Genomic DNA, 27239 nt, shown 5'->3' on the forward strand with positions numbered 1-27239 from the left:
AGCATTTTGGACACCACTACGCAAGGGGACTGCTGTTGGCCCCAGACTGTGTGGGAGGCAAAAGGCGAACCTCCAAGCCTCTGTCCTGGGCTCTCTTGACTCTCGCGGCTCCGCGGGCGTCGGGCTGGCTCCGGCGAGCCTCCGCAGACGCATTTAACTTTGGGGACCCCCGAAGCCGGACTGAACAGCTTCTCACCAGCCCGCCCCCACAAACGTTCCCGCGCCGGCCAGAGACCTGACTGCGGGCGCGGCAAAGTGGAGTCGAGGGTCTCAGCCCGGTGGCGGGCGCGGAAGCCCCCGAGGAAGCTCTTACATCAGCCGCCCCACGTGCAGTCGGAGGGAGGAGGAAGTCGCTCCACTCCCCCGGGCTGGGCCTTTCTCCTAGCCTCCGCCCCTCCCGCCGTGCGTCTCCCCGCCCCGTCCTTGGTGCAGCCGGGCCGCCGAGCCGAGCGGCGCCGCGTGGGGCCGAGTGGAGCCGAGCAGCCGCCGCGCCGCGTCGCCGGTTTAAGCGCAGTGCGGGGCCGCGGCCGGGGGCGGCGGTAGTGAGACCAGCGCTGCGCTCCAGCCCCCTTTTCCCTCCATGGTTTCTCTCCGCTCCCGTGAGTAACTTGGCTCCGGGGGCTCCGCTCGCCTGCCCGCACGCCGCACGCCGCCCGGGACCGCGCCGTCGGCCTCTGCCGCGAGCAGACCCCTTCCGACGGCCCTCGCTGTGCAGGCCGGGACGCCTCTCCCCCCTCCGCCCCCGCCGCGGAAAGTTAAGTTTGAAGAGGGGGGAAGAGGGAAACATGGACATGAAGAGGAGAATCCACCTGGAGCTGAGGAACCGGACCCCGGAAGCGGTAAGCATAGCCCCCGTCGGGTGCCCCCTCCCCGATGACTTGCATGTAATGGTGGCCACCTGCGGGGCCCGGGCCGCTGGTTCGCCGGCCCCGGCGCGCGGAAGGGCGCAGCTCGCGGGCTCGGACGGGGAAGGCGGGCGGGCGCGAAGGGGGGAGCGAGCGCGCGGAGATTAACTCTTTGCCGCCCGCGGAGCCCCGCGGCCGCCCAGGGAACGCAGCGGAGTGGGGGAAAGCAAACTTTGAGCTCCTCGCTCGCTGGGGTCTTTCCCCGGAGGGAGCGCGTGTGCGAGTGGCCGGCGGCGAGGGAGGGAGGAGGGGGTTGTGTAACGCTGGGAGCCATGTTTGCAGCCTCCCGGGATGCGCGACCGGGCGGAGGCTGGGCCTGCCGAGGAGCTGCGCGGCCAGCCCCGCCTGGGTCCGCTGCCGGCCAAGCCGGGCTCCGCGCGTCCCGAGCCGGCTGGGGAAGGGGCGCGGGAGGGGGGGGGGTCCCCTGGCCGGGTCTCGTGGTTGGCGCTGGCCCGGCCAAGGGCAGGGATCGTGGGGCGAGGAGGGGGCTTTTTTCCTTTGAAGGGGGCGAGAAGCCCCTTGGGGAGCCTGGGGGCCTGGGCGGGCGCGGCCTGGCGCGCGGAGCGGGGGAGGGGCGGGCCTAGGCGGCGGAGGTGGCGCAACCGCCGCCCCTGCCGAGGCCAAGTTTGAAAAAAGGACGCGGTTCCCGCCATTTTTCAAGCCTAAAAATAAAACTTTCTTCCTCATTTCCCTCGCTCCCCTTTCGCCCCCGGCCTCCCCGACTCCAGCCTCCCTGGGCCGGCCCCGGTCTACCCGAGCCAACCGTTGTGGCGGTGGCTTCGCCCTCCCCCGGCGCCGCCGCTGCGGAGCTCGGGGGCCCCTGTCCCGGGAGGCTGGCCCCTCGGTGTGGGAGGGTGGCGGCTCCTCACGCCAGCCGGGGCGCGCCACAGGCCTGCACAGCGCCATGTTGGCGGGTGCCCGTCTCCCTCCGCTGGGTGAGCCGGCCCGGGGCTCTGCCGAGCGGCCCTACCCGCCCGCCCTCGGCGCTTGCTGCCGGCCGCCCCTTCTCTGGCTGAGCCTTCGACCTGTTTTTCCCCGCCCCGCCGGGGCTCGGCTCGCACTGGCGGGAGCCGCGCGCTGCGGCCGCCGCCGACTCATCCCCTTGCAGGCGCGCTGCCGACCCCCTCCCCCTTCTTAAAAGGGCAACGGCAGGCGGCCGCCTCCGCCCCGGGCCAGGCGCGCGGGGGCTCGGCTGGCTTCGGCTCGGCACGCGGGGCCGTGAGGCCTCTGCCCCCGCACGTGCTCGAGCGCGGCCTGGTGCTGCCGACCGCGCGCCATCCGGGCTGCGGGGCCCGAGGCAGGCCGTCGCGCGCCGCGGCTGTGTGTGCGTGGGGCGGGCCTGAAACAACTGGCTCTTTCATCTCTCCTTGAGTTAGCTCCCTTTCCGCCGCCGCAAGCCCCCCGCGCCCGGAGGGGCCGCGCTGCTGCCTGACCCCCTCGGCGGTGAGTGGCTTTTTCCCGCCGAGGGCAGCCCAGGAGGGTCCCCCACCCCGCCCAGGTGTAGCGAGAGGCCGAGTTTCGCGCACTCAGGTGGCTGTGGTTAACAAGTTGCAAACTTGTGGGAATTAGACGACCAGGGTTTACCTGGCGTGCTCGGTATTGTGTCCTCGCTCCCTAATCCTTGGGGTCACCGGCAGTGAGGAGTGGGGTGGATTCCACGGCACGGCAGCCATGTGTCCTGATGGACCTGAGAGAGTGGGCGACTCGACTCGTCCGTTTCCCGGGGTTTCGAGGTTGAGGCTCCACCAGCGTGGTTCCTTCCGACCATCGGTCAGACATTTTGTGCCCGCCACGTGCTAGCGTGTTTAATGGTTAAACCTCTTCACCGTGTAAAACTTGAAGCGCTGTGTTTCCACCTTGAGGAGCTGATAGTTCCAGACTTTTCCATTACCTCGTAGTAGCAAATTAATAGAATACGGAGTGGCTAAATTTAGCCAAGTTTCTTGTGAGGAAAATACACACTTGGGTCTTCAAAATGCTTTGAAATCTGAAATTTGAGTTCTTTAGAACGTGCTCAAACTAAAGCTCTACTAAAATACTCCTTAACAATAGTGGTGTGCGCTCTGGAAAATAAAGCTGGCCTGTCACTGGCAATATCTGGTGTTTTTATATGTGAAATAGTATGTTGCTTTAAAGATACATGCATATGTGCAGGTGTTGACTTTTCAAATAATCAACTTAGGCATTAACTCTCTTACCAAAGACGGGCCAGAGCTGTGTGACTAGTTAAAGTCATTTTCTCGGGTCGTACTGTCCACATTTCAAATGCTCAAAAGTGGTAAGTGGCTAGTGAGTACTGTATTGGACAGCGCTGGCCTACAGATCCACTGGTTTATTAAATATTTGACTACCTAACAGTATGCCAGGGCCTGGGAAATCAGCAAACAAGACAGAGCAGAGCATCCCCTTCCCTCCTGAAGCCTGAAAATCGGTTCAGATGGCGCTGGTGCCTGTTGCCCTTGGGAGACTGTCAGGGGAGCCAGCCAAGATTGTCGGGATAGAAGAAGGTTCCCTCAGGGACTCTAATGGGGGACTGAGACCAGTGGGAGTTAAGTGCCCCACTGGGACAGCAAAGCTTTGACCTAAAACTAAAGGCTTTTCAAGAAAAAATAACTGTAGATTATGAAGGAAATTTTTGTTTTGTTTTAGCTTTTTTTGTTTGTTTAGACACATGGTCTCAATTTGTCACCCAGGCTGGAGTGCAGTGGCTGTTCATGGATGCCATCATAGTACTATTCATAGGTGTGATCATAGGAGGCACGGTAGCCTTCTGAGTAGGTGGGACTGACTATAGGCACACACCACCTCACCCTCCTTGAAGGAAATTTTAAAAGAGGAGTTAAAAGGTGTTTTGCAGAAAGTCATCATCCTTAAGGCAAATGAATAGTTCCAAGATGACGCCTTTAAAAAAAAAAAAATCAAACTAAGCTAGTCACATGGCACCGTATGTATGATGCGCTGGAACATACTATACACACCACAGAAATTGGTGGTATTGTCAGCTGTTACACAGTAGGTTTGGCCTCTGGGAGCCTGCATTCTCCCGTTGAAGGTACTGTGCTGTTACAGTATGGGCAACGTGCTCTGAAATGTACAAGTGTATCCATCCCATAGTTAACCTTAGTGATTTTAAAGTCAGGTAAGAGCTGAGAGTGTGAGGAGGGTGAGTAGGAGATTAATTATAAATGTGTTCTTTTAAGACCACATAGGCTTTTATTATGTATATGGCTTTTTTGTTTTTGTTTTTATTTTACTTGGGGATTTATAGAAGACCCTGGTAACACGTATTTACCTTCTTATGTTCTTTGGCCAGAGTACATGAGCCCAAGATAGTAAGTTCAGTTCACATTTTGCTATATCTTTATTTCTTATAAACACAGGTATGCTCATTTCCGTAAAAGGTGGGGGAAGGCTTGTAAAGAAATACATAATTTAGTTTTTTCCAAGTCCAAAACAGCTCATATTAGAATATGTTCGCATAATGGGAAAAAATGACGTAAGATGACATTTTAAAATAATCTTCATGAAGAATTGGTGGTTGCCATTTAAAAACATTTATAGGCAAGGATAGAAAATATTTTTGTATTACTTCTAAGGATAGGAAATATATAAAATATTTACTTCAACTGGGAATAAATGGTACAGTGCTAGAACATATATACACCATAAAAATGGAGGTATTGTCAGTAAGATGAGAAGACAATGACATGCAGCAGCGAGATATAAAACAAATTTAGTTGTAGTTTTAAATTGGAAAAGAAAACCTGTTTTTCCTTATGTGAAGTTCTCATCCTTCCATTACACTGAACATGTCGCTCTGTTGTGAGCACCTCATTAACCATGCGTCTGGGGACAGTTAGCCTTCATGTTAACTGAGTTTTTCATTCAAAGTTAGAAAGCCAAGCAGTTCCTTCCTGTGGTTCACAATCTATGTCCCTGTGAAACAGCAGTGTGCTATATATGCTGGACTATGACATTTAGGAGTAGTCTTTCCTTAGTCCTGATTTACTGGGGGAAAAAATTAGATTTTCTTCAGCTTGCATCTTTTTTGATCCACCCCCCCACCCCCTTGGCCTCTGTTGTTACTATGATGTAATTTTGAGCTCAATCCGATATACTAATTGGTTGCATAGCAACTAATTGGAGTTTTTTTCCTTGTATAAGTAATACATCTTGGTTGAAGAAAAATTAGATAACAGATAAGCCAAAAAATAGTAGATATAGGCCAGGCGTGGTGGCTTACGCCTATAATCCTAGCACTCTGGGAGACCAGGTTGGGAGGATTGCTTGAGCTCAGGAGTTCGAGACCAGCCTGAGCAAGAGCAAGACCTCATCTCTACTGAAAATAGCCGGGCATGGTGGCCCAAGCCTATAGTCCTAGCTATTTGGGAGGCTGAGACAGGAGGATTGCTTGAGCCCAGAAGTTTGAGGTTGCAGTGCGCCATGGTGATGCCACTGCATTCTAGCCAGGGTGACAGAGGGAGACTCTTCTCTAAAAAAAAAAAAGTAGATAAGCAAAAAGAAAATACAAATCATACATGCCTATCTTACCATCTAGACATTCTGATGTATAGTCTACCAGAATGTTTAAATTTTTTTTCCAAACAGAGATCGTGCTAATAATGTGTATGCTAGTATGCTAGCTTGTTGGTTTTTGGTTTGTTTTTAGTCTTTGGGTTTTTTTGAGATAGGATCTCACTTTGTTGCCTACCCTGGAGTGCAGTGGTGTGATCATAGCTCACTGCAGCCTCAAATTCCTGGGCTCAAGAGATGCTCCTGCCTCAGCCTCCCAAGTAGCTGGGACTATAGGTGTACAACACCACACCCTGCTAATTTTTTCTTTTATGTTTTTTATAGAGACAGTGTCCTGCTATGTTGCCCAGGCTTTTTTTTTTTCTTTTAAATAATGCAGTAAACATTTCTCTCCGTCATAATTTTTTTTTAAATTTTACAGCCTTATTAATATCTGCATAGATCATAATTTAACCATCTCCTCGGGTTATTTCCAGGGTTTTTTTTTGCTGTTGTAAGTAGTGCTGAAATGAACATCTTGTGTGAACTTTTTTCTGCAAATTGCTTTTCAGAATGGTTCTCTTCTTTACATACCCACCCATAGGATATGGGTGTTTCCTTCATGCCACAGCTCTGCTGTGTAAATACATATGAGAACCACTAATATAAATTTGTCGAATTGTCATTTTGAAAACATTCTTTTAGAATAATAGGGTAGAAGGCTTGAACATTGGTTAACTCAGAAGGATGGAAATTGCAATTATGGCAGGAATTACTTTTGCTTTCTACATTTTTTAATTCTTCTACTTACTAAAAAATAAACATGTATTACTTCTCTAATTAAGGGAACTGATAACTCAAAATGATCTTTAATTCCTCCATACCTTTTTTCCCCTGTCTTATGGCAGAAACAACTGTTATAATTGGAGGTCACCCAACCAGTTAGGTAAAACTTCTTTTTTTTTTTTTTTTTCCTTTTTGGAGTAGCTGGGGGAGTGGAGTGACAAGTAAGAACAAGCTGGAGAGAATGAAGGGGGGGGGACTGCTTCCATCTCCTGCAGCCCCTAGTTCCAATCCCCAGAGTTGTCCCCTTGACCTAGAAGTTTATGACTCATAACTTAAAGAAGTGCCTCATAGACATTTAGGAATTGGCCACTCAGAATTTGAAAAGTGTTTTTTTCGTAGATACAATGTTATAAATGGATGGTACGTCCTCAAATTAGGTCTGAAAAGCTATTCGGCCACAATGTAGTTCGAATTTTTCAATGAAAAAGTAGTAGAAAACAGTACTATCTTTTTGATAACTGCAAAAAACAAATACGCAACAGTTAAATAGGAAGTAGTGTGGATTTTTCTTTTTAGTTTTTAAATGTTTACCTTAAATTTGTGTTTGAGAAAAGGCAATTTTAATTAGAGATTGAGGGATGAAGAAGAATGAATATGGCCTAGAAAGTTAAACTGTCCATCTTCAAGCAGAAGGCCAGCTAACTCTGTCTTGGACCAAATAGCTCCCCAAGATGTACACATAAATGTACAAGTGCCTGCGTGACCTTTTCTTAGATGGCAGCCATGGGAGGACTTGGGATATGATAAGAAACTAGGACTTTTTCTCCTTGGATTAGGACCTGGTTTATTCAGGATTTAGATTGGGAAATTTGAGATTTTATTGTCCCAGCTGCACCCCTGTCTCCCAAAGCTGTTATCTCCCTTGCAAGGCATTCTGGATCCCTTTCATACCCAAGAAGGAATCGGGGAGAGAGGAAGCTTAGTTAACCTCTGTAAGGACCCACTCAGAACCCCAGAGTTGATATAAAGATTATTTTAAACTGAAGGTATTTGAGGCTCAACTGATACAAAAAGAAGCCTATTCTTGGAGCTTATCTGACTAAAAGCTAACACTTCTGAGAAATGAGGGCTGATGTAAATTTTCTTATCTCTCATTTGTTCTCCTGAAAATCCCATTTGTCTTTCCTAAAGAAATCTGTTCTTCCCAAAGGAGGGTTTGCTCCTCCCTCCCTTTCCTTTCCTAAATTAGGTATATAAGCCCTAAATTCTAACCATCCCTTTGAGTTACTCATCACTGACCATGTATGCATGTGTGTATGTACATTACACATGTAAATAAATTTTTTCTTCTATTAATCTCTTGTTTAATTGGCAGGCCCCAGTTACTAAACCTAAGAGGGTAAGGAAAAGGTTTTCCTCCCCTGTACCTCAAATGCTGCTTCTCTGTTGCTAAAACAATACCTGAGAGAACACCTTTTCACCAAGGTCCTGTTTAGACCTTTAAACAACCATTAAGGATAGTGATGGGGCTGGGCACGGTGGCTCACGCCTGTAATCCTAGCACTCTAGGAGGCTGAGGCTGGTGGATTGTTTTAGGTCAGGAGTTCAAGACCAGCCTGAGCAAGAGCGAGACCCCATCTCTACTAAAAATAGAAAAAGAAAGTAGCTGGACAACTAAAAATACGTAGAAAAATTAGCCGGGCATGGTGGCGCATACCTGTAGTCCCCAGGTACTCGGGAGGCTGAGGCAGAAGGATTGCTCAAGCCCTGGAGTAAGATGGTGATGGGACTTTCAGATCTGCTCTCCTTGGGCACAGCCCTAACTAGGTCCTTCTCATGGGTCTCTGCTTTATGCAGTAATTCCCCCCTGCTCTGTGCTTATTCCCCAGTGGCTTATCTCACTGTGTTTTTAGAGGTCTGTTACGGGGTAACACATTTCTTTACATTCTCAGCCTTCCTGGAAAACTCCAGGGACATGCTTTTTCTGTACCTAGCCATATAGCCCTCTGCCCTACTTATCCCAGTATATCCTGTTACCTCTTACTGGTGAAGAGAATTAAAGATCTCAGGTGTGCATTCCCTGAACTTCTCTCCCACTTACACAAACTCACCTATATCTATACCCATCCTACCCTTTTCTTCATAGGAAGAGCTATCCCACCTCTTAGCAAGAGTATAATATCTCATTTCTCATGTGCATTTTTTATTTTTATGAGACAAGGTCTCGCTCTGTTGCCCAGGCTAGAGTGCAGTGGCATCATCCTATCTTACTGCACCCTCAAACTCCTGGGCTTGAAGCAAGCAATCCTCCTGCTTCAACCTCCCAAGTAGCTGGGACTACAGGCACGTGCTACCACTCCTGGCTAATTTCTATTATTTTGTAGAGACAGGATCTCGCTCTTGCTCAGGCTGGTCTTGCAATCCTGACCTCAAGCAGTCCTCCTGCCTCAGCCTCCAAAAGTGCTAGGATTACAGGTCTGAGCCACCACCAGCCTTAGTATGCATTTTTACTACTTGTTGTTAAATGATTTTTTTATGTTTATTCTTTGTATTTTTTATGGCTTGTCTGTCCTTTGTCAGTATTTCTTATGGGATGTTTATTTTTTCCTCACTTAGAATAAAAACAGTACAAGATATCCATTGTAAAGTGATTTATGATGTATCCATGCATTTTTTTTTTTTTTTTTTTTTTTTTTCCCCCCTTTAAGAGACACGGTCTTGTTCTGCCCCCTCCATACTGGAGTGCAGTGGCCTGATCATAGCTCACTGCAGCTTTGGGCTCGTGCGATGCTCCTCCCTCAGCTTCCCAAGTAGCTGAGACTACAGGCACGCACTACCACACCCAGTTCATTTTTAAATTTTTTGTAGATGAAGTCTCACTATGTTGCCCAGGCTGGTCTTGAACTCCTGTCGTCAGACTCTTCTGCCTCCACCTCCCTGTGCCCGGCTCCACTTTGATTTCTTTAGTTATTAAAAATATTAACAAAGTTATTTTAAAATATCCTAAATAATACAGTTTATCTCACCTATGATATATACAAAGACTAAAACATACACCAAAATGTTATGCTTATAATCAGAAAGTTGGTCCTTTTTATATCCATGTTTTCTTTGTATTTCATTTTCTCCCTCCCTCCCTCACAATCTTGACACAAACCCCGATGCAATATTACTGACAAACCTATGACCATTTTTTTCCTCATTCAGCAGTTATGAAGGCTCTTATACTGGGATATAGTGGTAACCAAAATAGACATTACCTTGCCATAATGAATCTAACAGTCTAGCAGTGACTTTTTTTAAGCTTTATTTTTTAATAGATTAATAGTCACATTATTTGAAATTAAATAAATTTAAATAGAAAAGCCTTTCAGCCTCTTACTTTTCCCTCCCTGCAAACACTATTACTGAGAGATTTTACGTACATAAAAGAAAGTGAATATGTGACATGTTACACATTCTGTACATTTTTCATTCCATAGTGTATCCTGTAAATGAGTCCCTTATTAATTAGCATTTAAATTGTTTTCTAGTTTTTCCATCCTTTTTTCAATAACCTCTTAAGCCTTATTGTTTTAGCATATTTGGGCTGCTACAATAAAAAACAGGCTTTACACTGGATGATTTATAAACAATAGAAATTTATTGCTCACAGTTCTGGAGGCTAAGAAGTTCAAAATCAAGGCACCAGCAGATTCAGTGTCTGGGGAAGGCTTTTTCTGTGCTTCAAAGATGGCACCTTCTTGCTGTGTCCTCACATGGCAGAAGACACAGAAGAGACTAGGCTATTCCCTTCAACCTCTTACAGGGTCACTAATCCCATTCTTAATCACTTCCCAAAAGGCCCCACTTCTTAATACTATCACTTCGAATATTTAGGTTTCAGCATATATTAATAAGTTGTGGGGGGGCACCAACATTCAAACCATAACATTTACTTTATAAGCCTTTCTAGGCATTTGAAACTAATGCTTTAGCTTTTGGTACCATTCCTGATTCCTATCAAGTCTCCTTTGCAGGGTTCTATCCTTGGTCCTTTTCCTGGGAATTTCATGCTTCTCCTACCAACTCTGCCCTAATGACTTCCAAATACAGAACTACAACCCAGACCTCCCCTGAACTCCAGACCCACATGTCCAGCTGCCTGTGGATATTTTTATCTGGACATCCCATGGGAATCTTAAACTTGGTATCCCTCTTGGTATTCATTACCCTCAAAAAGCTATTTCTTCCTTATTTCCATCTAGGTAAACGGGTCACAGTTCTGTAAACCAAAACCTCAATTCCCCTTCATCATCTCCTATACTCAGCAACTAAACCTGCTAGTTTCAACAACTTTATCACCCCGCACCCCCCGCTTTCCTCTTCTTGATTCCTATTGTGCTGTTTGGTTCAAGAAACACATTCTGACCCACATTTAAATGCTCTGTGATAGTTTTTGAAGACCCATTGCAATGGTTAAAGTGGAATTTTACCAATCGAGAGAAATGTCTTAAGGGGTGATTTCACTCAGTGAGCTGGGATGCAGTATGGCTCTCTAATTCTTCTTCGCCTAGCCTTCAAATGGCCTATTGGTGTCATTTTGTATAATGTTTTTGGAATCTCTGTTGGATAGAGTCATAGAAAACTTCCCAAACCAAATGGGAATGTTTTAATTATATTGCAGTATACTGTTTAGGTGAGTGGGTGATTGCAGTTGACCTTTTTTTAAATTTTAGTGGTTAGTTGATTTTATGTTTCGTTTTTTTAAATACAGAAGTGCTTGTAAAAAACTTAGTACAGGTGTGAATAAAGTAAATGGCAAAGGTCTTTGGCATTCCCCCACTCCCTTTCCCCAGAGATTGCTTTCTGTCCATTTACAGTGTCCCAAGCACCTACTCTCTACAACAGCTTCATGAGATATGTAGCATTATCTCCACTTCACAGGAAACTGAGGCACAGAGAGTTTAAGTGACTTGCCCAAGTTCACACAGGTTCTAAGTGGCAGAGTAGAGCCACGATTTGACTCCAGACATCTGTGTCCAGAGCCCAGCTTTTGTCACAGTTGACCTCAAGACTTTTCAGATGTATCGATTCCTGATTGGAAGAGGGAATAATGTCAGTGATACCTAGAGAAAAGTGGAGGGAAGGAAGGGAAGTTAAAGGAACCTGCATGCATCCTGAAACCAGGGCTTTCGAGAAGGAAGACGAGAGTAGTGAGAAGTGGTAAGACAATTAACAGTGTTGTGGGTATGACTGACTCGAAATCTGTTTCCTTCTTTCTAAATAAGGAGAAGGAAGTGGTGGTACAGGGAATGAGTATGTACTTTATAATTGATAGCAGTTACTAGAGTAGCACTACTGGATTTTGTATGGGAAGATGACGACATTGTTAATAGCTCCTGTTGTCTTTTCAAACCATTAGCATCCCCCTTCCATATATATGCTTGATTAATGCTGTTAAACAGTAGATTTCACTGCAAGAATGTCTTTGTAGGGAGCAGTTAAAAAACTGTAATTTGTATCATTAAGTAGATCAAAGTAGGTTAAAAAGTTGCAAGTTTCAGAGTGACCACAGAGCAAGAAAGGCAATAGGTATTACCATGGTAGAGCTGCACAGTAGACTGTTTATTACATAACCAGTATTCAGAATCTTTAGATGTGATACCCTTGCATGGATTTGAATTCTGAAAAAAGAACCTAATTTAATGTCTCTAACAGTCTCTCCCTTAGAAAGATCTTTCTCACATATAACCCAGCTTGATCTTTGTTTTGAATTAAGGACTATCTTGATTCCCTCCCACTGTCAAGGTAATCTTGGTAAAGATTATTAAAAGCAGAGTTGGAAAATGTGTTAGTAGAAACCTCTAGCCAAAATCTCTTAGTGATCTTAACAGGAAAAGTAAAGCTTTCCTCTTTACCAGTGGTCATCTCCTGGGCCTTAGGGTAGATTGAGCCTAAAGGGGTGTCTTCATTTTGCATTTGCATTTAGATAAAGCCACCCTTTGGGGAACAGACTTTGGTAAAGGAATAACGGGGATACACTTTGACTTACATCTTAAAGATTGCAGTTTCTGTTTCTGAAAAATAAAGAGTGTAAATATATCGTGGTACAACATTCCATCTTTGAACCTATTAGTATATTGCTACTAAAGGCTTAATCATTTTTCATTTATAACTATGATCTAGGTCTAACTAAGAGGCTGCCCCTATATGTGGATGTTTTTGCAGGATATTTATGGTAGGAGTTTTTGCATGGTTTTCAATACGCTTTTGAAAGCTTATTTTTTTTATCTTTTTTTTTTTTTTTTTGGTCATCCACAGGTTCGAGAACTTGTCTTGGACAATTGCAAATCAAATGATGGAAAAATTGAGGGCTTAACAGCTGAATTTGTGAACTTAGAGTTCCTCAGTTTAATAAATGTAAGCTTGATTTCAGTTTCAAATCTCCCCAAGCTACCTAAATTGAAAAAGGTAAGTGCTGACAGTAAAAGAGAACCATCCTGGGAAGGGAAATGTATGATTTTACTTGTAAGGACATACTTAGTGTAGCAGAAAGCATATGGCCTTTGGAACTGGGCAGATACGGGGTTGAATTCCAGCTCTATCATTTCCTTGATGGCTAATCTTCTGCAGGTTACTTAATCTCTAAGGCCCAATTTCCTCACCTGTAAATTGGTGATATCACTTGACCTTGCAGAATTGTTGTGGTGTTTGGAAATAATGCACGTTGGATGCCCAATAAATAGTAGTTTGAAGAACAATTATTGTATTTTGTGAGTAAATTATTGTTATAAATTTATTGTTACAGTGTTAACTAGGTTTTGTTAGTATGCTCTGGTTCAAGAACCACAGGTACCTCCCACTCTTCATGTTTTATGTCTGTTGATTAGGGGTGAGTTTAAGTAAAGACTTTAAGATTTATAGCCTATGGTAATTCAAACCCATTATGTAATTCTAATGACTAGAAAGTTTAAAATATGTTGTGATTGACTAGAAGAATTCAATGTAACAAAGCTACTGTGTTTCCCTATCCTGGTTGATGACCCATTGTTAGTGCCTACTGTTCTAATTACAGCCAATTCTCTATCCCCCTCCAATTCTTCCACCTCCCCAAAAGAGTACAGAATGCTAAAGAAAAATGTTTCCTCTTGTTCTTGCACATTTAACTGTCACAGAGCCCCAGAATGTCAGAGCTGGAAGAAACTTTGACCTTCTAGCTGAGCCCCTTGTTTATAGATAGGTACAACAACAGACTCAGAAAGTTGTAGTAATTTGCCTAAAACTGTTGGCAGAAGTGGTTAGTGCTAGAGCCAAAACTAGAGCCCATCTCTCCTAACCTTTTGCACTGCATAGGAAAAGATATGTGGTTATATAAGTCTTGCAGAATTCTCCACTGTTTCGGTATTCACTTTATTAGGAAACTTAAGTTTGACTTAAGTGAACTTTGTTCACACGTGGAACAAAGGCATGCATAGAAATTAATAATCAAACTTAGGCAAAGGGCAGGTAGGCTCTTCCTAGAGCTTGCATGAGTAGTAAGAGAGACTGGTGGGGGGGGTTGGATAACTACATGAATTAAAAACTAGAAGTTTTTGTTGTGTGTGTTTTTATTTTTGTTTTCTCTTATTTGCCTTGATTAGGTAATAAATGATTAGGCAGTCCTCATGAGTTTCAGGTAATAGTGTTTCTGATGAGAAATTTCCCCCTTCTGAGTATCTATTTAGAGGTTCAAGTGTAACCCTTTTATATTTGCATAGGTTATCAGTGACATTGGACGCTCTGATTGACCCAGTTAAACTCAAGATGGCTTTTTAACATCTATTTGCATAAACTTGATGCTAGCAGATCCTTAGTGTATGTTTTGTGTTCTGTACTGTCAAAGTAGTCAGAAAGTCAACCTATTGGTGACCATTTATGTGGGGATTTTATCAAATCTTTGAGGTTTTTAAACATTAATCACAGCCCTTATAGGGCTAATGAAGGGGAATCATACTTAAAGGCAGATTGAATATTCTCACAGCTGCTAAGGGCTTTAGTTTTTTCCTACCCCAGAGCACAGACTATTATTAACAAGAAATAAGTACCAAAAAAAAAAATTTGATGTATAGATATCATGAGTTTCCTAAATTTACACATTTATTTCATTTCAAAGTAAATATGCTACTAAATGCTTTGGTGGATTGCCTTGTTATTCCTACTCCCTAAGATACTCATGTTGAAAAGATTTGACTATTACATGTATGTGATATTCTAACCACATGATCTAAACAGAGATCAGGAAAAGTGGTTTATTTTTATTTTGATTAACTAAAATCAGCAATGAAGCTAACACTTGAATCTTTGATCATAGACTTGTATTTTTAAGTGTAGACCAAGACTAGATATTTGACTGGAATGTCCCATTGGAAGGAAAAAAATATTTTGAAATGTTGCATTTCCTGTCCTGAAATACTTAACACCTAAGCAGCTGACTTGTTTTTTAAACTCATTTTTTCAACAGGTATTTAAATTTTTTAAAGTTCCCGTACTCTGAATCATGTAGTACATTTCATTGCATGCCAAAGGCCTTCATTATATGAAATGTTCGTGCTAGTCTAGGTATTAATACATAGCATAATGGAGTGGGCATGGGTACTTAAGAAACCAGCCTGCCTGGCTTCAAATGATAGGCCTACCACGTTAACACCTGGTACTCTCTTTGTAGTTCATTTTCCTCGTCTATAAATGGGGGTAGTAATTCTCCCTGCCCTCTAGTGTTGTTGTGAGATCAAATGAGTTAATGTATTTCTAGTGCCTTGAACAGTGCCTGGCAACTTAAGAACTGTGTGAGGGTTAGATACAGTTACCATTGTTGACACTTCAAAATAGAGAATTGGAACCAGCTGTGTGGCCTAAGTTTTCTCATGTACAAAAGGAAGAGCTTGAATTAGATGTTCTCCACAGTGCTTTCCGGGCTCCAACTCCTGGTAATCAAAGATTGTAATATTCCTTGGTGAGGGCTCACTCCATTATTGGCATACCACTTGCGTGTGCTACTGGACTTGCAGCTAAGAAATTACAGTAGGATCTAATAAAGGTTGGTGCCAGGTTTATGCAAGTGACCTCTGGGAGCTGGTTCGTAAAGCTGAGGCCATTGCCCCATTCCCTTTCCTGAGGTCATGGAGCTTCTTTATGGGTACATTTCTGGGGTCTGTCCTACTCCTGTGACCTTCAGAGCAGCATTCCCAGAGTCTTCCAGGTGTAGCACCACACAGTGTGTTAGAACCACATTAGGTTTCAAGTGGGCGTTGCAGACTTTGCTTGGAACACAACATAAGCTGCTCAGAAGCGCAAACCATTTACCCTTTCTGGCAGGTATATAGAGTATTACCACTTCTCAAAGAATTTTTAATTTGTTTTGACCTAGGTTAGAAAATGTATTCACTGATGTTAGAGGCCGTTTCTCGAGCAAACTGTTATTATCTCATTAAGAAAACACAGTATTTCTCAAGCTCTCCTGTGACTTAACCCTACACTGCCCCACCCCACATGTTGCTGGGATTCATAAACTACTTATTTGGATTTAATGAAACAAAATCAACATACATGCCCTAATAGAAACAGGGATCATTTGATATTGATAAATATTAGAAAGCCATATTTTCTATTCATAACACATTAATGATGTGTATTTCTCTGTGTATTTGTGTGTTTGCCGTGTACATTATCTCTTGCAGCTTGAGCTCAGTGACAATAGAATCTTTGGAGGTCTGGACATGTTAGCAGAAAAACTTCCCAATCTCACACATCTAAACTTGAGTGGAAATAAACTGAAAGATATCAGCACCTTGGAACCTTTAGTAAGTAATTGAGAATTTGGAAACTGGGACTTATTGGTCATTTTCATTTTCATGTTTCTTTATAGTGGGGGAAATTATTGGGAATAATGAATGGTTGAGAAAGTGATGGTTTTTTACTTTCAATAGGTGTCCAGATATTAAAGATCAAGGCCTTTCTAATTACATGTATTCCTGTGGCTTTGCTCTCTCCCTGGCTGATATAGTGATGGCTTCCTTCAAAAGGAAATTCTTTGGAGTTTTTGTTTCTTTTTCAAAGTTCATATATTGACTATAGCCTCATACCCTTAAAATTTTTCCCCCAGATTGGCCAAGCCATTCTGTACTTTTATCCTTGAACAGAACATGCTATTTATAGTGGGTGGCATATGTGACCTGTAGATGGAACAATGAAGGGCAGCTCCGATAATAAGTTTTAGGTCTTCTAATTCATGATCTTGTGCCTTAGCTTGATTACTGTTGCATAAAGTTTTATGTGGAAATCTCAAGATCCCTCCCAGTCTTACATATTGGGATATGTTATGGAAAGCTATGTTTAAGTGCCACTTGGGTTGTAGATGTGCTGTGTGACCTTGGGCAAATTGCTTCTTCTCTCTGGGCCTCAGTTTCCTCATTTATAAAGCAGGGAGGACAATGATCCCTGCCTTACTAGGGGTTCTGAGAATAAAATAATGTACTTTGCTTTGTAAATTGGGAAGCTGTGCTAAGAGGGGTCCAGTTGGTGTGGAAGTTGTAGTGGCCAGAAGAGCTTCCAAACGCAGGACTGGAGGTAGGAGTTAATGCAGGTTTTGGGGCAGCACCACAGGCTGTGCTGTTTGTGAGAAGGTTGTGCAACAGAGAGAAGCTGTCTTTCAGGATCCAGAAGAGCAGGCCCAGGAGGATGAAACATCTTCTCTGTTGTCTCTATTTTGATGTCACAGTATGTTAAAATGTGTGGATTTCACATAACTTGTATAGAATGCTCTGTTGATACTTCAGGGGATGATTGAATTAAATTGTGGCTTCTTTTAATGAAGAGGATTTCCTGTCAGAATTAGAGAGTCTTTTCCTTCCTGAACAAAAATTGAGATTCAACTCCAATACAGATTTAATCCCCCTTTATTAAGTCTCTTTATTTTTACGTTTTCATTAAGTGGACCATATTTAAAAGCTCTTATTTCACGTAAGTGTCGGGAGCTTCTTTCTCACATGTGCATCATGAATTTTGTCCTTTTTTCCTGTTACAAATATGCCCAGTTATTCAGGCTCTCTAATTTTTACTAGTTCCATTCTTTTCCTTAAACCAACTCCTATTTCCCAAGTTCAAGCTTTTATTGAATTCTGCTGTATTCAAGGACATTAACATTTGCCCATTGTGTCCTCATATAATCCAGAGAAGAGAGAAGGACTGTCCTCTTTTTAGAGAGGAGAAAGCTAAGGTTAGAGAGCTTCAGATAAATGGCAGACTAGGGATTCAAGCCCAAGTCCACTGTTTCCACTGCCCTTAGAACCTGTTCTTCTCTTTCTACCTGTAAATTTATTCCATACCCAAATTTCCCTAAGCTAGGAATTCCAACAGGAGCACTAAATTAAGTGCTGATGCCGTCTCAGTCATATGAGTCACACTGAGCCTTTGTTTAGTGGTTAATGACAGGCGTGTCAATTCTGGGTCACTGAGCATGGGAACCCCCTCTCTTTTTTTCCTTTTTTGTTTTTTTTTTATTTTCTAATGAACAGAGTACCAGGCAGTACCTTTTCATGCTAGATCACTGGCTATTGCCCAATTCTTGAGGCAACCTGATTCCTCTTTGATTTTCAGAAGCCTTTCTCTGTGTGCTAGAGGAACTCGATTCCTCTAGTGCACAGAGACGGAGCAGAAGCAAGTACTGTGTGGGAGTGGTTTGCTTGAGTGTTCCTGATCTGGTCAGTAATGTGTGAGGGCCCATTGGTGGCTGTGAAAGTCTCAGTCCCCCAGGACAACAAAGGATGAGAAGTAGCCTTCATTTGGATTTACCATTTTGGGAGGATCTGCTGTGTCCATACACTGTACAGGGTGCTTAATGTGTATTATCTTACTAATACAAAATTATCTTATTAGTACACAAAGCGGATAGACATATCATGGCCCTTGCTTTATGTTGAGGAAGCTAAGGCTTGTGTGAGGCTGAACCCCTTGTCCAGAGTCACACACTGTGTGGCAGAGCCACAGTGCTATCTATACACAGGACTATTTGGCAAAGCCTGGCTGTCACCATTCTGCTCTACTTGCTGTTCAGATTCCTGCGGGTGCTGTTGGTCTCCTGAAGTTCTAACTTGGAATAAAGTAAATCTGTAGGAAAAGGTGAAGGGGGGAAATGCTGGGTTCGTTTTGACTTCTGAAAGTATTCTTCAGTGGGGAAAAACACCATCCTCATCTTCATTAACCACATACATTTTGAACAGTCTACTTTGAGCCCAGTTCTTAACAGTCAATGCAATGATTGTGAATGCCTCTGCTTGCTACAGGGACATTAATCGAGAGACAAAGAAGGCATCAATTCAAACTTCCTTGGACACCTTTTTTTAAGAGACCTGGGCCATCCAAACCATCCCCCAAAGCCCTTCTAAATTCTAAGAAGGCAAGCAAAATTATTGTTAATAAAATGTTTAATGTTTATTATGGCTAGCCTATTAGCTTACATCAAATTTCTGGTATGATAGACTTGTAATTTTTTTTAGCAGTATTTACACATTACATTGGGATCCTGAATAACCTGTGTGTAGTGTATTTTATGCCTATTGAGGCTTAAAGCACAATTTTACTACTTTAAACAATTCCAGAGAACTACAATTATTTGGGATTTTTGTTGTTTACTTGCTTTCATTTTCTTTTCTAGCTACTCTTTGGCATATCCAAATTATTTGATGATGGGTGCTTTATGAGGAAATAGCCAAAAATCCCACATAATCATACGATTTCAGAAACAGAGCCTTGGAGGGCCTATGTACTGGAATAATCAGTAAAACTTGAGCAAGGGCTTTGGGTATTGAAAAGCATTAGGTAAATATCAGGGGTTGTATGCATTTTTATGCACCCATTCCTAGGAAATAATTTTGAGGTATAAATGGTTCCTTTTAAGTGGAAAATTTCTAGACATAGCCTCTTTGGGAAAGGTGGCTAAATCTACTTATGGTTGTATCTTAGCTAGTATAGAGGCAGCCTTTGTGAAGAGAAGGCCAGTAGCTAGCTAGTTGTCTGGGTTGGCACTGTAGCATTTTTACCCTCTTCTGCAAGAAGTCGTACCTGGGCTCTGGAAGCCAGGCCTGCCCAGGAGGGAACCTAATCTGAAAGTTATACATTTGGGGTTTGAGGGATACATTTGTCTGTTGCTGTAACCCTGCTCTGTGTTCGCTGCCTGGCTAAATGTTCTCAAGGGCTACTCAGTGAGAATAAAACAAATGTGCGAACATCTTCCTTGACTGGGAAGATGAAGTTTCTTTCTGTGCAGGGGTCACCAACCCTTTTCTCTAAGGGCTGGATAATAGACATACTAGGCTTTGTAGGCCATATAGTCTCTGTCACAACTACTCAACTTGGCCACTGTAGCACAAAAGGAGCCATACATAAAACAAACGAGTGTGGCTGTGTTCCAGTAAAACTTTACAAAAACAGGTGGACCAGAATTGGCCAGTGGACCACAGTCTGCCAACCCCTGCTCTACAGCTCTAGGCAGATATTCATATCATTTTGTATCTCCCCAGAATAACAAAGATACCTCAAGTCCTTATAACAAGGTTTTGTTTTGTCTGCATTTCTTCCCAGGTCCCTGTGAGTGTTGCATTAGCTTTCCCAATAAAGCATTAAAGTCTTTTAAGCATCAACTTTTATTTTTTCAAAATTATTTCATACAGACAACTTCTTAATGTTTGGGGTTTTTTAGTACTATTTACTTAGAGAATACCAAGTTTTTTGTCTTTATTCAGGTCCATTAAAAGTTACATTTATTGCCCTTATTCTAAAAGGCACCAGACTATGTATTAGTATGTCACGTTTTGTATTTGCCTTTTATAGGCTGCTGCTCCTTTTTCCTACTAGGATCTGCTGTCACTTCCTGTTGCTGTCTCCTGGCTTGCCTGTAATAGTACCTCTGCCCTCTCAATCTCTTAACTCACCCTTAGTCAAAACTTAATAGTCCTGGCCGGACGCGGTGGCTCATGCCTGTAATCCTAGCATTCTGGGAGGCCGAGGTAGGTGGATCGCTCAAGGTCAGGAGTTCGAGACCAGCCAGAGCAAGAGTGAGACCCCGTCTCTACTAAAACAAATAGAAATAAATGATCTGGACAACTAAAAAAATGTATATATATAAAAAATTAGCCGGGCATGGTGGCGCATGCCTGTAGTCCCAGTTACCCGGGAGGCTGAGGCAGGAGGATCGCTTGAGCCCAAGAGTTTGAGGTTGCTGTGAGCTAGGCTGACGCCACGGCACTCTAGTCCAGGGAACAGAGCAAGACTGTCTCAAAAAAAAAAAAAAAAAAAAAAAAACTTAATAGTCCTGGGATTGAAATACTAGTACACTGTACATAATAACAAATGAAGATTTGAGTCAAACACATGGGCATTTTCCTGTCCCCTTTAGCTACTCAGAAAACTCTTCTTGGGCCAAGTTTTTAGGTCTTAACTATTTTAGAAAGATAAAACTGATGATTCCAAACAAATAAGGTAAAATTTCAAGGTAGGGTAAAATCAAGAATTTTACATCATGAGAGTCTGGTAATGTGTCAGTCTTTTCCCAAAAATTGCAAAAGAAGAAAAAAGTGTAATGTTTCTCTGTATTTCTGAAGTTCCAACTCTATGTCTGTGTTCCAAGTAGAATTATAAGGGCCTTGAGATTGAGGACTTTGTTATAAATCTCTGAATTTTTTTCCTGTACTACCACCCTAGAGCATTAAAGACTGCTTAATACCCAGCAAGTTCTTATTGGCCATTTGATTGCCCAAACGTTAAAACTTAAGTTTGAACCAAATTTATTAGACTATTTGTCTCATACTATGAAAAGGCCTAGTTTTAATAAAATTATTTCAAATTTATATTTATTTAAACTACTAATGCTGCCTGAAAAAGACATAGTTCTCTGGGAAAACAGATGTAGGGAAGGGAGGAACTAGTTAAAGTTTAGTAACATCAGGGTTGCAAAGGACTTGATGTGTTTTCTTGTGGACAAGGCTGAGTGTAGCAGCTAATTGGACATAGAGCCTAGAATTTTACCTCTTCAGAAGATGAGTTTTGTTGCTTATGTTCCTTTGGTTTAGGAGTTGTGTTTTTGATCCTTTTCTTCAGAAAAAATTAGAATGTTTAAAAAGCCTGGACCTCTTTAACTGTGAGGTTACTAACCTGAATGACTACCGAGAGAGTGTCTTCAAGCTCCTGCCCCAGCTGACCTACCTGGATGGCTATGATCGAGAGGACCGGGAAGCCCCCGACTCAGATGCTGAGGTGGATGGTGTGGATGAAGAGGAGGAAGATGAAGGTGAGTGGGCTCAACACCCACTGAACCTGCTTTCTGCCCTTTCAAGGTTCTGATAAAAGCTACTGAGTGTTCTTGCTGTTGAGGAAAACAATTTATACATATGAATGTAGGCATTCCATTAAATTTGGAGCTAGGGCCTGTTTAATAAGCTTTTGGGACATTGAAGCCTTAAAATGGTTCAGGATAAAAATGGTTAACGAATGGTGTTTGAATTTGGAGCCTAGAGATGATAGATTGTGCTCTATCCCGTTGAAGTACTTAGAGTGTACGCAGAGAAGCGTGGTCTCATGTCTCCTAGCTGTTCCCCTTCTTGGTTACTGCCTACTTATCCTTACAAACTCAGCTTTGTCTGCACCTCCAGGAAGCATTTCCTGACAGCCACAAGCAAGGTTAGGGTCCTGCGCATGCTAGACTGCCCCCTTGCTTCCTCCTTCAGGCCTGCTGCTTCATTATCTCTTCCTGCTATGCTACGATTATCTTCTTGGGGGAGAGACTGTCTTTTACCTGTCTTTAATTCACAGGGCCTGGAACTTAGTAGGTACTTGGTACCTGTTTGTTATAGCCAAAATATAAATAAAATAGCTTTCTTGCCATTAATATATGACTAGAGTTTAAGAAGGTAATGATTTTAAGGTACTATATTGTCAGATTTCATTTTTCATAAATAATATCTAGTTATAACATGGAATTAAAAATACTTTTCACTATTTTTGGCATTTGATCAAGGTTTTTAATATATCCATTATCTTTAAGAATCTTTTTATATATTTTCTACCCAGAATATCCCTCCTGATTAGCTCATGTTTTCCTTGCACTGACTCGTTTACTCTGAGTCACTCTTAGGCTTCTCACCTCCAAGTGGCTTAGAGGAAGCAATGTGATTAGTTTTCACATCAGTCAGCATGAAGACTGTTTGGTCTCCTAGAATTCGTGATGTTCATGGCATTCTGCTTTGAAGCATTATTATTTTTTTTTCTATGAACTTGAGAAGAGATGAAGCATTATTTTTAACATCTCTTTACTTTAAAAATTAAAACACAAGACAGAAATGTTCAAGGAAATGGAGGAGTAAAAAACATCAGGCACTTTGGGTACAATTAATGGTATAGTACCCTGTAAACATTTTTACACTTTTACAGCAGATTGAGACAGGCAAAAAATAATAGGTTATAAGGTGGTAAAATGGACAAAAGAGTGGGACATCGCACCTACTTTCAAATGTTTATGTTCCTCACTCCCTTCTGCAGGTTTTCAGTTTTTCCTAAAAACCATTTGTGCTTGTTTAATTAGGCTTGCCTTAAATAAGTGCAGCGGCCACATGTGCAGGAGTCTATAAAGGAAATTCCTCGGAGCGTGGAGGGCAGTTCCTCAGAGCAAAGATTGGTCAGGCAACAAATATTTGAGTGTTTCCTGTGTGCCAGGCACTGTGGAAAATAGTGGGTTTTTAAAAAAAAAAAAACAAGCGAGGTGTAGTGGCATGGGCCTGTAGTCCTAGCTACTCCAGAGGCTGAGGTGGGAGGATCACTTGAGTGCTGGAGTTTAAGTCCAGCCTGGGCAACATACCAAGTCCCTGTCTCAAAAAAAAAAAAAAAAAAAACAACAACAACAAAACACAGACATGGTTCCTGTCCTCTTAGAGCTTATTGTGTACTAAGAAGAAAATTTTTTTTTAATCATTAATAATTACATGTGAGCAAAGCATGCTGTAATGGAGAAGCACCAGGTACTAGAATGAGAACCTGTCACCTGGGGTTAGGAGTCTGGCCGTAGTGCCTGAGGAAGTGGTGTTGACTGACACTCCAGGGTGGAGTCAGAGTTGGCCCAGGAGGCAGGAGAGAGCATAGTGAGCTCTAGGACCTGGGAGAAGGAGGGACTGCTGTTCTAGAGGTTGGCATAGACAGAATGGAGACGCAGGTGCCTTTCAGCCTCCGGTCCCCCAAGTCACAGGGTTATTACGGGTGTTGAGCTTTCAGGTTTCTGATTTGAGCATCTGGCTCTGATGGTACTGTTACCCAGGAGATGGCATGTGATTTTTTTTTTTTTTTTTTTTTTTTTTTTAACTGTGGAAAATTTCAGACTTTGACCAAGTTAGGAATAATAGTAAAATGAACTCCCATGTTCTCATCACTCAGCTTCAGTAATTATTGGTCATAGCTGATGTTTTATTCATGTACATCCCTACCCTCTTCCCCTGCTCCATATTATTCTGAAGCAAATCCCAGCAGTTCTGTCATTGCATCAGTAATAACTATAGTGTGTGTCTAGTCTGCCAGGACTTGTAGCCTCCTGGTTTGATGGGACTCTCTTGGACAAAGGGGCTAGCATCACTTGTTAGAAAGAAGGCAGCTGCAGTTCATGGTCTTCACTGATGTTGGTGCAGCCCAGCATTTGTCCTGTGGGCCAGCCCACAGATCTCTAACACTTCAGCAGAGGTGCCCCATGGAACATCAGGGGTATGTAATGAATTCCTTTTTGGACTATCTTCAGAAGGAGAAGATGAGGAGGACGAAGAGGATGAGGATGGTGAAGAGGAAGAGTTTGATGATGAAGAGGATGAAGATGAAGACGAAGATGTAGAAGGGGAAGAAGACGAAGATGAAGTCAGTGGGGAGGTCAGTGAAGCTCTTTTCTGTCCTGCTTCCTATTTTGTAACTAGAACATAAGTGTGGATTTTAAAAAGACAAAGGGGGAAAACCTGAAGAAATTAGTATGCTTGTGAATAGACTAATAATGTGAGTCTAACTAATTTAGCTTTTCTCTGCCTTTTAATAACTACTAAATGGAATGCCCACTAAATGCTAAACTAGACACAGTGCCCGGCTCTGCAAGGTAAGTTTTGGTCCTTAATACTTTGGGAGGAAGGAATGAGTTGAGTATTCAGGGTGCTAAGAAATGTAAATGTTGAGAATTGATGGTATTTCTATCCTTTGTTATATATTTACCAAGTCTGAACTTTTTCTTGTATATTCAATTTAATTCAGCAAATATATTTCTGCTGTGTTAAAGACTTAGGGGGTACAAAATTATATGGGACTGTGGTCCTGCCCTGAAAGAACAAGTAGTCTAGTTTATTGGACATCCAGTGATAGAATATCCCCAAGGAAATGAATGCTATAGGAGAACGGGAGAAAGTAGCAGCTTGACTTTGACCCTCAAGGAGATTTGAGAAACCAGCAGAGAAAGTTACTTGTCATCAGAGAGTGTGTCCTTTTGTAGTAGAAAAGTAAGGCTAAGGGTTTAAATGTTGGTGTTTTTTTTTTTTTTTAAGAAAAATCTTAAAATTAAGCTCACTAGTGAAAATCACCAAGTCTCAGTATATCAAGTAGATAAAAATAACATTACAGTTTCTCCTTAATGTATTGTTATGTTTGCACAGTATATTTTTCTTTGTACTTCTCAATTTGGCAGAATTTATCTAATAATGTTATGTTTGCCGTTCTTTAGGAAGAAGAATTTGGACATGATGGAGAAGTTGATGAAGATGAAGAAGATGAAGATGAGGATGAGGATGAAGGTGGGTGTAACACATGTACTTTGGTTGTCCTCAGTTAAAAATGAGATGAAAATATCCATTATTTAGAATTTGATACCACTGAGTGGAAGATAAAATGCCCCGGCCCTGGTGGTCTTCACATGCATGCACTTGTGCCATCCTGTCACTGCATTTTTGTTGGTGCAGCCTCCCTGCTGCTACAGCAGTTAATGCTTGTCTGATGGCAGGGGCCCTGTCAGTCAGTCTTCATTCTCCATGTTTTAAATGTGTTTTTGGACCCCGTTGATTGGTTTACTACTGCCCAGCATGAGATTTCTATGTTTGGAGTTGTTTCATTTAAAAAAGGCTTAATAATTGGATCATCATTTTTCAAGACATACAAGCACCTTTCCAGTTTTATCGGTGTTATTCCTTTCCCTGCCACAACCAAGACTAGTGAAATAGATGTTATTAAATAATTGTTGAAAGTACACGGTCTCATGGTTGTTTAGAACTCAGAGAACCAGTTTGTTTGCTGTGCTTTCTATTGGTTCATACTTTCTCAGCATCCGCTCTGCCAGGCTCTGGACTAAATGTACAGTAGATATCAACACTAATTAGGGCCTGGTCACTGCCTTCAAGGAGCTTTTTGGAACATGATTTAACAAATTTAGTTAATTTCATTAAAATAACTGAATTTTTACTAGTTGAAAAAAACAGAAGTATGTGTAGTATGTACCTTGTGTCTCAGATATATACATATTCAAAGAAATCCTGTTGTGTGTGTTTTTTTTTTTTTTTGAGACAGAGTCTCACTGTGTTGCTCGGGCTAGAGTGCCGAGGTGTCATCCTAGCTCACAGCAACCTCAGACTCCTGGGCTCAAGCAATCCTTCTGCCTCAGCCTCCCGGGTAGCTGGGACTACAGGCACGCACCACCATGCCCGGCTCATTTTTTCTATATATTTTTTTTCTATATATTTTTAGTTGTCCAATTAATTTCTTTCTATTTTTAGTAGAGACGGGGTCTCGCTCTTGCTCAGGCTGGTCTCGAACTCCTGAGCTCAAACAATCTGCCCGCCTCGGCCTCCCAGAGTGCTAGGATTACAGGCATGAGCCACTGCACCCAGCCAGAAATCCTGTTTTATTACTATTAATTTGCTACAATTTGAGTCTTAGCCATGTTCCATACTGAGTGCTTTGGGTGTTACCTCATTTAATTCTCAGAGTATTGTTTCCATTTTACAAGCCAGGAAGCTGGCTTAAAAGAGGTTAAGCTTGCCCAAGGTCACTTGTAGATAAGTATGGCTCAGAAATAGTCTGGCTAACTCCAGAGACTTTACTATATGCATTTTAATAATTGGTAGATGTCTAATTGGTGGGGCCAACAAGCTTAAAAAAAATAAGAAATATTTGGAAGAAAACAACTTAAAAATGAGAATACTGGGTTAACTTTGCTGGGTGAGTTGAGGGGCTGCTGTGCATTTTGCTCTTCTTGGTTCTGTGGCTTGTACTTAATAACCTGCTAGTCTGATCAAGTTTACATCTTTTTTTTTTTGATTTGCCAACCATCAAAAAATTTATTATTGTTGCCATTCACCTTAGCCTAAGCACAATGCCTTTCCAGTTGTCTCAAAGTCAATCTTTGTTATTGATTGTGCAGAGGAGGAAGAAAGCGGGAAAGGTGAAAAGAGGAAGAGAGAAACAGATGATGAAGGAGAAGATGATTAAGAAGCTAAATGACCTGCAGAATCCGAACTGTTCAGTATTGGTTGGACTGCTCATGGATTTGGTAGCTGTTTTTTTTAAAAAAAAAACAAAAAACAAAAAACAAAAAAAAAGTAGCTGTGATACAAACCCCAGGACACCCACTCACCCAAAGAGCCAAAGAATAGTTCCTGTGACATTCCGCCTTCCTCCATTTAGTCCCTCTTGGTAATCCACCACCAAGCTTAGGGACTTTACCCCAACAAAATTGTAAGCGTTGTTAGGTTTTTGTGTAAGACTCTTGCTGTAGCGTGGATAGCTGTGATTGGTGAGTCAACCGTCTGTGGCTACCAGTTACACTGAGATTGTAACAGCATTTTTACTTTATGTACAACAAAAAAGCTTTGTAAATAAAATCTTAACATTTTGGGTCTGTTTTTTCATGCTTTTCTTTTCAATGAATTTTTTTTTTAACATTAGGACATTTTATGTGACAACTGCCAAAAAAGTATTTTTAAGAATTTAAGTGAAATAAACACATTACTCTTTGGTAAA

General features: G+C 42.4%; 1 protein-coding gene across 1 annotated transcript; it reads left to right on the forward strand.

Moving 5' to 3' along the window:
• Window positions 1-431: 431 nt before the first annotated feature.
• Window positions 432-27239, forward strand: ANP32B (acidic (leucine-rich) nuclear phosphoprotein 32 family, member B). The gene is made up of 7 exons (XM_012638292.1): window positions 432-839; window positions 12507-12656; window positions 15902-16024; window positions 21318-21507; window positions 23995-24119; window positions 24952-25021; window positions 26641-27239. Exons 1-7 carry the CDS (start codon window positions 786-788, stop codon window positions 26706-26708), a joined length of 780 nt encoding a protein of 259 aa, XP_012493746.1. The 5' UTR covers window positions 432-785; the 3' UTR covers window positions 26709-27239.

The sequence above is a fragment of the Propithecus coquereli genome, unplaced genomic scaffold (genome assembly GCF_000956105.1).
Source record: "Propithecus coquereli isolate 6110/MARCELLA unplaced genomic scaffold, Pcoq_1.0 Scaffold128, whole genome shotgun sequence".
Classification (NCBI taxonomy): Eukaryota; Metazoa; Chordata; class Mammalia; order Primates; family Indriidae; genus Propithecus; species Propithecus coquereli.